Source organism: Globicephala melas, chromosome 14 (genome assembly GCF_963455315.2).
Source record: "Globicephala melas chromosome 14, mGloMel1.2, whole genome shotgun sequence".
NCBI classification, from domain to species: Eukaryota; Metazoa; Chordata; class Mammalia; order Artiodactyla; family Delphinidae; genus Globicephala; species Globicephala melas.
Genome location: NC_083327.1, coordinates 61,738,371 through 61,750,666, shown reverse-complemented (window position 1 = coordinate 61,750,666; position 12,296 = coordinate 61,738,371). Strand labels below are relative to the sequence as shown.

At 40.1% G+C, this 12,296-nt stretch overlaps 1 protein-coding gene across 3 annotated transcripts in view; it reads right to left on the bottom strand.

Moving 5' to 3' along the window:
• Positions 1-2,892: 2,892 nt before the first annotated feature.
• The window catches only part of PDE7B (phosphodiesterase 7B), a 337,178-nt gene continuing 327,774 nt past the window's right edge, over positions 2,893-12,296 (bottom strand). For all 3 annotated transcript variants that reach the window (XM_030853384.2, XM_030853383.2, XM_060283815.1), the window contains 2 exons: positions 11,934-12,014; positions 2,893-6,524 (listed from right to left, as the gene is read on the bottom strand). In XM_030853384.2, coding sequence (XP_030709244.1) covers positions 6,289-6,524; positions 11,934-12,014 — 317 coding nt within the window. In that variant the 3' untranslated portion in view covers positions 2,893-6,288. The remainder of the gene's footprint in view (positions 6,525-11,933; positions 12,015-12,296) is intronic.

Sequence of the window (12,296 nt, the reverse complement as noted above, 5' to 3'; positions counted from 1 at the left end):
CCTCCTCCAACACGTTGTTAGGAAATGCCTCTGCATTCCGCGCCCTGCTCTAGGGCAGGCAGTAAACTTTAGCTGAGAACACATTTGGAGATGTGTGAATGAGTGAACCAAGTGTATCCTGGAAGCACCAGCCCATGCCTGCTCCTGCAGAGCCTGTGAAAGCCCAGCAAACTTTTTGGGGACTGACGCAGAGGACCAGAGCTATCACCAGCTGGATTTGGGGCTTTGGTGGCATAGATGAAAGGGAGATAAATGCCTCATATTTTGTTCTTGGGAGCTGTTTCCTTCACAGAAATTTCTGACAAAACTGGTAACAAAAGATACACTATCTTCTACTCTAGAATATAGAGGACTAAACAGAAAAGTAGGCTGTAGTTGAGGCAAGAGTTTTCATTGAGTAATCTTTTTACCCAATCTTGCAATAAATGAGTACATAAACTAATCAATCTGTTTTAAAAAAATATATAGAAATGAGTTTGTCTTCCCAGTGTAAGATCACTAGCATCTCTTTACTGCATTATTCTCCATATATTCTCCACATTCTTACCACGTGTGAATGGCTATTTGTAAAGCATCTTATAATTTAAGAGGAGGGAACTTGCGTCTCTGAAAAGCCTACCATGTACCAGACAGAGTGCTAGGTGCTTTTTGTATGCAATCTCTTTTAATTGCCCTAACAAAACCAGAAACAACACCAAAACCGTAACAAAACCATTATTGTCTAGAAATAATTTTGTAGAGGTTCAGTAACTTGCCTGAAGTCACAGAATATGTTAGTGACAGAACCAAGACTGGGACCACTTTTGTCTCCACATCTTATCTGCACTATATTACATTGTTCTCCAGGAGGTAAGCCCTCACAGATGTCCTCATGAAATCTCTAAGAAGAGTTCACTGGTAGTGCCAATCTCTGACACAAGTCTGAACGCTCTGGAGGGATTGGGTCTTTTTATATCCCAAGTATCTAGCCCAACCTCTGGCACATAGTAGATCCTCAATCAGTATTTGTTGATTTACATTATTCCAATTTCCAATGAGGAAAAGGCAATTGTGGCTTGCTGATCTCACAAGGTTACTGACTTTGGTTGTGATAGTCCTAATTTTTCCAATCCTGTTTTCATTGGGGTAAGGCTACACAGTTATGGAATCACTCTGACTGCCCAGATGGCATTTGCTTTTACTTATCCCTGTATAGTTCATGTGTGTGTTACAATCCTAGGTCAACACCTTTTACACAATAAATAGATTCTTTTTTCCCTTGAATTTCCTACTTTATGGCAGTGACCAATATTGCAATCATGACGAAGTTTAAATCAAGCAATGTTGCAGTAAGCTGAAAGGAATATAGACCCTTGACTTGAAAGACCATGGTCTCATAAGTTCTACAGGAGTTAACAATTGTCAAACGGAAATTTCTTTTTAGTGAATTCTGTTTTCCAAATTTTTGACTGTGTGACATAGCAAAACAGCTTGTACAAATACACTTACTTGCTTACATTTCTACATGTAAATAAAAAGATATTTTGTGAGAGACTGAGAGCAACAAATATTGTTTGTTGAAATTTATAGTTTTACACAAATGAACATACATTACCAAAGAGAAGAACGAATGCCAGTGTTTTTCTGTATTATGGAAATTCACACACACACACACATACATACACACAAAACAGATTAAAGGACACTACAAAATATTTTGCTTATTGGCACCACGTAGATTTTCACACTTAAGACATTTTCTGTCATTTTTAATATTAATATTTGGATAATAAAAATTTGCCAATTGAACTATTCTTTAAAAATATACTTTAAATATAAATACAAATAAATAGCTCTATTTTGCCTCTTTGGTATGAAACAGCATATACTATATTTATTGCAATAAAAGATTTTTCTTTAAAAAAAATTGATTTAAATTCAATTGCTTACATAGGCTTGGCCTATTTGACGATGTGTCTGCTAGGTTCCTGGGTACATTTGAAAGTCATGTCTGACCTTTACTTGGGAAACCACTGGGGGTCCCACTTTTTTTTTTTTTTTTTGCGGTACGCGGGCCTCTCACTGCTGTGGCTTCTCCCGTTGCGGAGCACGGGCTCCGGACGCGCAGGTTCAGTGGCCATGGCTCACGGGCCCAGCCGCTCCGCGGGCATGTGGGATCCTCCCGGACCGGGGCACGAACCCGTGTCTCCCGCATCGGCAGGCGGACTCAACCACTGCGCCACCAGGGAAGCCCTGGGGTCCCACTTTTGATTTTGATTGGATGATACGGAGTATGGACAAATGAAAAAAGTGACTTTGCATTCAGACATGGAGAAGCATTAGGGTATCAGTGAGATTCTGAATACAAATCTTAACAAAATGTACGTGAGGAGACTATGTAAAGATATAAGACTGTTCCTGGGAACCATGGGTGGTGGGTTTTTTTTTTTCCTCCTCCATTTCCAGATAGATTTAGACACTCAGTTGTCCTGCCTGAACTGTTCTATTGTTCTTGCTGGCTTTCAATCCTGAAATGCAAGACCATAGTTTTCACAAGTAAGTCCACTATGTTTCCACAACCTAAAACATTGTACCTCATTCTCATTCATATATGAATTTGACAAATGTGGATCAGAAAAATATCAGAACTCAGGGGAAATGCAGAGCTGAATGGTGGCCCTTTTTCCCTATCTTGGTACTAACTGGCAAATGATGGCTTCATGGACATGGCTGTTTCTGCAGCCCCTGGTGGAATGAGTCCCGTGGATCATGGCTGCATCTGTGCTCTTGACCTTGACCTTGAATCTGATTGGTTGGCTGGTAACATGTTACCTGGTGAGAATCAGAATATTTTCATATTGCAATATTTTTAAGAAATTATCTTTATTTTTAATTGTTTATCTAGACATGCCAATGGATATTTCGGCCACATTTTGAGCAAAAATTCACAAGATGTGTTTTTTTTTTTTCCAAACCTCACGTGTGTACACAAAACAACACAATTGTAAGGGTTTGCGTAAAAGAACAAAGCATAAGAAATACAGTGAGATACAAGCTCATAACCAATGTTCAAATCAGTGAGCAGATCTGATTCAACATGAGAAAAGTTTACAAAACAAGTCTGTGGCTTGTAGGAAGCACTACCTGGTGACAGCTTTGCAGGACACGCTCCACATCCCATTGCGGGAAGCCTTAGGCAGGTAGAAACAGAGCAGGATTTTCACTCAGCCTAGCAGGGAGTTATGGGGAGGTCAGCGTTCCAGGAACAAGGTTCTGACTGTTCACAGGTGCTGTAAAAAGAAAAAGGCTTTGCCTATCAGGCCTGGCAGTGATATCTATTCTCTCTCTCTTAATTTGATTTTAACTTTAGCTTTCACTTACTAAAAATAGCTTTTTGATTCCTTTCTTCTCAAGCATTGAAGGAATTAAACTCGGAAAGTCAGCTTGTGATGGTCCAGGGACTAAGAGAAAAAGAATGTGAAGATAAAGCCCACGGATAATCCAACAGCTGTGTCTTAACTAGTAATTGGACACTGGACACCTTCTATTGAAATATTGCTAGAGAGCCACCAGTAGGCAGGAAAAAAAAGAGTTTTCATATTCTTTTTCTTTTTTCTTTTTTGTCAAAAAATGAGAAACTCAAGAAATCTCCAGATGGTTGAAAGAAGGAGACAAATGTATCTAGTTTATACATCACATCTCATTTTGCTTCAAATTTGTATTGTACTAGTAGCTGCTTCATAGGCTCAACTGTTAGATATTTGGTAGTTTTCTCTGTGAGCTCTTCTTCAAGACCTAATACACTTTTGTCCTATAAATTTGGAACTACTAAAACCACGTCCAGTCTTATTTATTTAAATTACTATATAAATATAGTTTAAACAAAGTCCATTTCCTAAACTCAAAGTAGAGGCTCCATTAGCTAAAATAGCATCTTCTTTCTTATCTCTACTGTATCTTCCCCAGTAATTGCTTTCCTTGATTTGATCTCATGTACATTAAAAATAGACTACTCAAAAGCCCAACCCAAACCAAAATAAGAGAGGTTTGGAAGCAGAAATACATTCAATACATTCTCTTTCGGGGCTTCACCAAGCTGAGAGCTTCAGAGTATTAAAGCAATAAAAAATCATGTGTCAGTTCATAGTTATTACAGGAAAAAACCCAAAGTTAGTGTTACGTTTTCACAACTTCCTTTCTTACCCATATCAATAATTTCAACTTATCATCCACCCATTTCATGAAGTTTTCACACTTTCTTTAGTACCATCTGACAATCTCTTCTGCTTTAATGAAAGTACGACTAACTTTCCAAATTTCCTCTAAACCTTTATTCTGCAAGCCTCAGTCTTTCTGCAGGAACTTAATACAATCCAGTCAAGTTTCTAACATTTCATTTGTACGTTAGGAGGAAAGAAAAAAAAAAAGAGTTGCACTTAGGAAATGAGAGTTAGCTGACATTCTATCAGCTTGCGAAACACGTTGATAGTGGCAGAAACAATCATAGTATCATTCTCCCACTACCACATTGTTTAAGGTAAAAAGAAAGGGGGCATTGCCAATTTTCATCTAACATTAGTTATGCTAGAGCTTATAAAGAAAATGTTCAATGCACAGAGTTTAGCTGACTAGAGAAGAATGCTGTAATAAATTGATTTTCCGGCCAAGTATATGCAGAAAAAATGGCAACAAAAACCTACCCAGGAAGGTAAATTCTATCAGACAACTGAAATATTTTCTTTCCTTAAGTTATGTTAACGTCTGCTAAACAGTTGCGTAGTTGTTCACATGAAATGAAGGAAAAAGGAAAATCCAGTTACTATTGACACCAAAGAAATGCACGCCAACCATAAACCAGAGATGCTTTGGTACTGTAGCCAGAACAGACGACAGCGTGCTAGGGGAGCAGGGAAGTCCCTGATGGATAGATGACGGGGTCACGGAAGGTTTGTGAGACCTGCTATGTGTCCCGCGAGGCTGACACTCTGCCATGTCCATGACAAGAGTCGTATAAACACAAGCTTATCAGCTGGCTTGTTAAAACAGAGTGCAACATCGCTGTGTTGATAGTGACTTCAGGCTTGCTGAAGGGTCTTGTTCATCTGAGGAAACAATGCTTGGTGCCACAGATTAAACACTATGGTCTCAAGCGGAATGCATGTGAAGTTTCCAAAATATTTCCTCAAAGACTTTATTCAGTTTTGCTTTGTGACCTTAGCTGGAAAGCATAAAGATGGACATGGGAAGGCAGTTCAGAAGGACATCTGTGAGGATTTAAGTTGGGCAGCTTACAGAAGATGAAAGATGTTTAAAGTTAAGGCCTTTATCTGCAAACAATAGTATATTAATAAACTCTATACCATATTTACAAATGCATTCTCTTGTATTAAAACTAACAGTATTCTGTTCACAGTGCCATTGTTTATACAGGTAGCAATCCCATAATACTCAGGTATTTTGGCATGGGAATCAGTAGCGCTTGATATTTACAGAGAATGTACAGGTGTGAATATAAACATGTCACTGAATCTGAGTTATCGATAAAAGACAGATTGGCAAATGGTGCAGAGGAATGAACTGTACAGCACCTTCCCCTTGGATCGGATAGGAAACGTGGTTTCTTAATTGAGAAGATGCCAAATCTCTGACCCAAAATGGCATAAAGTCCGTAAGAAAACAGTGAACCCCCTGTTCGAGTTTGGGTACATTGAGTAATGTTTGCCCATAGTCTTAGATCCATTGTCTAGTGCATAAAATAGAAAAGTTAAAAAGATTTATTATTATTTTTATAATAATAATTATTATTAAAATAGAAGGTACTTTCTCTCACGCTCTCATTTGTGCTCTTGCACCTGAAACCAATATCCTTGGAGTTCCAAATATGCTGGTGTTTTTGTCATGCAGATCAGCAGTCCGAGGGCCAACGCTAAAAATGCTCTGGACTTAGGAAGTGCCGCCTGTCTCAGTGTGACCCAGGACCCGAGGGGCCCACGGCAGGAGCACCTCTTTCTTACTCCCCAGTCTTCACCTCGAGGGCCAAGCCGGCCCCTGGAATCAGCTCCCTCATGGCGGAATGGAGCTGCTTATCTCGGCAGCTAATGCTGAGGTGACGGATGGCTTCTGTACACTTGGAAAAAGGGAGGCAGGTGAGCGGGAGGAGGGTGGCGTTCCAAAGAGCCCCAGGACGACACCCAGAGAGGGGCTGGGTTTACCGGCAAGAGCCCCTCAGAGCATCTGCCCTCCCAGAGGCCTCTGGGTGAGGAGGCTGGCACTCTCAGTGTGCAGAGCAGGGGGCAGGCCTGGCTGGCACTACGGGGCGTCGCCTTCGGTCACGGTCTGCCCCTCAGCCTCGGTCCCTGGGCCGGTGTGGTCTGGGCCGCCGCTGCCACCGCCACCGCTGCTGCTTCTGCGCTGGTTGGGCAACAGCCTCTTCCACTGGGCTTTGTTGTGCGCCAGGTGGCTTAGCATGCTCTCAGACAGGGCGCTGTGTCCTGTGAAACGGGCCCATTCACGGAAGAGGGGCTCCACGATGTAGGTCATGAAACCTGGAACAGGCAAGGCCAAGCTCATCACCAGCAGGGCAGTAAGACCTACTTCGTCCTCCCTAACAAACATGACTGGGCCCACGATGTGCTGGGCCCGTGCGTAAGAAGGCCACCAAGATGCAGTCCCTGCCCTCAGTGTCGAAGCATAAGATATGTCACCTTGGGCTTGGCATCTAACCTCCCAGTGCCTCAGTTTCTGCAGTTGTAAAAAGGCGTTAAGAAGGGTACCAAACCCATAGGGTTGTTACGACAATCAAATGACTTAACACATGTGAAGATGCTTAGAAAGCTCCTGGCACATAATAAACACTCAATAAGTATTGGCTATTATTATTTGAAGAAGGGAGAAGACATATAAAGAAAAAAGTAAAAAAAAGTTTGTGCTAGAACTAAGGACGGTGGGTGGGGGATGGGAGGAAAGAGCAAATGATACCAGGAAGGGGCACCTCGTTGCTTTAGACCATCTGAAGAATTGATACATCTACTCCGTAGGGTATTTTTTCAGGATTATCGTTTCACAGTTTTGTCTTACTTTCAATTATGTTAAACAACTAGGTGTAGGTAATAAAAGTTCATTCATCTTCAATACAGATTTTTACCTGCATAAATGTTCTGCTTGAATGACTAGATAAGATGGATTGATACGAGACTTCTTTGTTTGCATGTCTGTTCTCTTAATTATTTTAGCCTTGTTGCTTTCTAACCATGTTTCACTGTTAATGTGCCTTCCATATTAAACATGATTTATTAAAGCAAAGATAACTTCCAGTCTAGGCTGGAATAACTGGACTCATCACAAATTTGGATATATTTAGTTTTTATTGTATTTCCCTGAAATGTAGGTATGGGGAGAAAAGGCAGGTGTTTTTCAGCTAACGAAATCTTCCAACAACTAACCCTGTATGTTTACAGGCATGTGAATTATAAGGCTTGATTTGATTATCCTTTTATTGGACGAACAGCAGATACTTGGCCTTTGAGGATGCTATAGAGATGAAAAAAGAATGCAGCAAAGCAAAATTTTATTGTACATGCCTGCATCATCTCACCAGATGTGAAATATGATTTGAATAGTATAAGATTATTTTAGATTACCTGAACCTGAGGAGGAAGGTTAAGCCAGTGACTTACTGTCTACATCTTGATAAGGTCATACAGGGAGTCAGCAAGAAAGGATTTCATTTTGGAATGTCCTTGCTTGCTATTCTTGAATTTTCTTCACCTCCTTCACAATCTCCATATCTAATTTTGATATCTTTCATCTTAAGAGAGATTAGATATTAGGTATCTAAAAAGATAGTGCGCAATATTATACTATTCTGAAGTTTAAGTTGTGAATATTTATCAGGTTTACCTTAAGTATAAAAAAAGTTACAAATCCCACATTTAAAAATCCAGTACTTAAAAATCAACTCATTTTCTTCCTGAAATTACTCTGGAATTACACCTCTGTATTTCTACTCGTCAGATATAAAGACCTCTTATAGGAGATAGAAGAGTGATTTTAAAGTCTGAAGAAACACCATGAGGCAGTTTTTCACATGAAAAAGGCTTCTGCACTTGGGAGCCTGCCCCATAGGTTCCTTGTGTATTTGTGCAAACCTCCCTCTTCTATTCAAGCGATGTAGAGCCTGACTTTGCCGGGATATTGTCTTCCTGGAGTGGTGGGAGTGGGGCAGGGGAGAAATGATGGCTTCAGAGTACACAGGGATTGAAGGAAAGCCTCTTTCTCCTCATCTTTCTATAGGCTGCACCAATTAGAGATTCATTTGATTTAATGCCTTCTTTTTTTTTTTGCGGTACGCGGGCCTCTCACTGCTGTGGCCTCTCCCGTTGCGGAGCACAGGCTCCGGACGCGCAGGCACAGCGGCCATGGCTCATGGGCCCAGCCGCTCCGCGGCATGTGCGATCTTCCCGGACCGGGGCACGAACCCGCGCCCCCTGCATCGGCAGGCGGACTTCCAACCACTGCGCCACCAGGGAAGCCCTGATTTAATGCCTTCTTTTTAAAATGTAGAGTTTGATGGGGAGAGGGGAGGAATATGGGTGTGTGTGTGGGGTGGATATTAAATCCCTGTCTCACTTGGGTAAATATGAATTACTTAAACAGAAAATCAGGTCTAAGCCTGAGATGGCTCTCAGGAAATCCTCACTGTGGATTGGGAAAGGAAAAAGAGAGGGGACATTTTCAATCCCAGGGTAATCAGAACGGAGGAACTAGCTGCATTATTTAGCACCCACTGGAAAAATCCTTGTCTGGGAGCCTGGAGCCCACAGTTCCCATTAGATTCTGTTGATCTGTTTGGGTTTTTCCAGTTTAGTCTGATCTACCTCTGCACACCACACCTCCCAGCCTTGAACCTACAGAGCTGGGAGATGTGGAACAGAGACAGAAAGATTTATCTACTAAGGGTTGTTTTATAATCACCTCTTTCTCTTTATTGGTGTGCTGGTGTAGCATCCATGGGATTTTCCTTTTCATTCAATCCCCATCCCATTTTAAAAACAGGTATCTATGGTAACCACATTTTCCTGAGCTGAAAATCAGGACATATGATCTGACAAAATAAGTGTGTTCTCATGACAACAAGAGAATAGAATCTCCGAAATCAAGTCTGTCTTGTAAATCTAGGTTGTGTGCTTAATAATGTGAATGCTTTTCTCTGGGGGCTCAAAATGTCTTTAACAGGTGCCTGGCAAATTTCTTTCTAGCCAGAATTTAGCAAGCTGGGTCCCAGGATGAGGATTTTGGTTGGGGTCTATTCCTTTTGAATTGCATCTGCAGAATTTCCTACTTGATAGGGCATTGGATCCAAAGAGGCATTTCTGTTGATGTTGATGCCCTTCCCCCTCCCCTGCAATTCTGTAGCTTCATCTGCTCTGGATTCTTGCAGGGTTTTATTTTTTATAACAACACCCCTCTCCCTTTTTCAGGTGGATGAATCGGTTTAATTGTAAAAAGAACGTAACGATATTAAGGGCATTTTGGAAAAAAAAAGATCACCAGTAATCTCAGAGTTCCAACACATCTATTTTAACATTTGTATATTCCCTTCAAATTTTTTAAACTAGATAAATTTTGTTCTTATTTCCTTAGGTTGACTTTGTGACTCTTTTGTGGGACTGTGGGTTCAACCTGACCCTCAGTAATTGGAAGCATATCTTTCTAACTGGCTCTGGTTTTCTCAGTTTTCAACTGATGTTTTCAGGTGACCCTTTCACTCCCAATCTCCAGGCATTAAGCCTTGAGCTTGCAGAGGTTTGCAACACTGTGAATGTGTTAAGCTGTCTGAGGTCTGTGGGAACTGGTGAAGAACATGAAATGGTACATGTCAGGGCCATAGTTTATAAGTAAAGAGTTAAAGTTTTGAGGTTTTTTTTTTTTGTAAGTTTATTATCTCTGCTCTAACAAATCTTGAAATTAACATGCAGCCTTTAACTGCTATATTTCACTTATGTGGCAACATGTTTTTATTTTTAAAATTTTATTTATTTATTTTTTATACAGCAGGTTCTTATTAGTTATCTATTTCATTTATTTTTTTACATTACCCAAAGCAATCTATAGATTCAATGGAATCCCTGTCAAACTATCAATGGTATTTTTCACAGAACTATAACAAAAAATTTTACAATTTGTATGGAAACACAAAAGACCCCGAATAGCCAAAGCAATCTTGAGAAAGAAAAACAGAGCTGGAGGAATCAGGCTCCTGGACTTCAGACTATATTACAAAGATACAGTAATCAAGACAGTATGGTACTGGCACAAAAACAGAAATATAGATCAATGGAACAGGATAGAAAGCCCAGAGATAAACCCACACACATATGGCCACCTTATCTTTGATAAAGGAGGCAAGAATATACAACGGAGAAAAAACAGCCTCTTCAATAAGTGGTGCTGGGAAAACTGGACAGCTACATATAAAAGAATGAAATTAGAACACTCCCTAACACCATACACAAAAATAAACTCAAAATGGATTAAAGACCTAAATGGAAGGCCAGACACTATAAAACTCTTAGAGGAAAACATAGGCAGAACACTCTATGACATAAATCACAGCAAGATCTTTCTGACCCACCTCCTAGAGAAATGGAAATAGAAACAAAAAGAAACAAATGGGACCTAATGAAACTTAAAAACTTTTGCACAGCAAAGGAAACTACAAACAAGAAGAAAAGACAACCCTCAGAATGGGAGAAAATGTTTGTAAATGAAGCAACTGATAAAGGATTAATCTCCAAAATATACAAGCAGCTCATGCAGCTCAGTGTCAAAAAAACAAACAACCCAATCCAAAAATGGGCGTAAGACCTAAACAGACATTTCTCCAAAGAGATATACTGATTGCCAACAGACACATGAAAGGATGCTCAACATCACTAATCATTAGAGAAATGCAAATCAGAACTACAATGAGGTATTACCTCACACTGGTCAGAATGGCCATTGTCAAAAATCTACAAACAATAAGTGTTAGAGAGGGTGTGCAGAAAAGGGAACCCTCTTGCATTGTTGGTGGGAATGTAAATTGATACAGCCACTATGGAGAACAGTATGGAGGTTCCTTCAAAAACTAAAAATAGAACTACCATATGACCCAGCAATCCCCCTACTGGGCATATACCCTGAGAAAACCATAATTCAAAAAGAATCATGTACCACAATGTTCATTGCAGCTCTGTTTACAATAGCCAGGACATGGAAGCAACCTAAGTGTCCATCAGCTGAGTTTGGTTTTAATTGGAGGGAACTGCAAGGAACAGAAAGACTTGCTTTAAACATAGATGGAATTGGTAGAGTGTTTCAAGGAGTGATAGAAACAAACAATTACTTTAGAGGCATTAACATCACCGTTTAACATTTTAGTGCAATTGACACTTGAGAGTGTGGTCCTAAGAGAATGAGACTGAAAATCCATTTTGAAGTGAAGACTAGAGAAGCATGGGATCCCATGTCACATGGCTGGTGGGGCCTGGGCCTGGAGACCAAGCCCCTAGTATTGAGCATTGAGGATGAAGGGTAATGACCAAATTGGAAGGATCCTGAACTGCAGATTTCCCACCCTTCATGTCCTAAAGAGAGTGCGAGCTAATCCAATCTTCAGCAGCCAATAGTTGATTCTTGTTACTTTCCTCTACTCATTTGGTTTTGATTCAATTCTGAACTACAAAGTTAATACAGTTTAGTTATTAAGGGTCTGTAACAAAGCCTTTACCCTATTTTTCATCTCAGTTGGTAATTAGTCATGACTAGAGTGTTCATTTGGACTCAGCCATTCAAAGGGCCATTGATTAAACCTCTCGTTTGGATCTTGAGAAAGCTGTGTGTAGATCTTCTTAGTGACTCTTAGCAGAGGTGCTGAAACTGTTGATTTAAAATTAAAATTGAATTCAACTCACCAATTTGTATACTAGGGATTGAATCTTTCTGTTGATTGCAAAGAGGACTGATTTCCAGTTCAAATTTCTGTTCAAGGTCACCTAAGAAGAAAAAAGAAGAAACACATTGGTAATCGAGAACCTATAAGAATGAGTGTTGATAGTTTTAATGATCTAGTTGGATGAAGTTATCTGGGAATTACTGTTCCCTGCCTTATCACTAGGAACCCTTTAGCAACAACTGGCTCTGCCCTGCTCCGGTAGCTTCTGCGAAAATTTAAAATATCAGAGTATCGACGATCATTTACAATAGGCTCATTGTAATAGGTATGCTCTGGGATTAGAATAAGCTTTTGAACAAAAATCTATAAAAACAAGAAAACG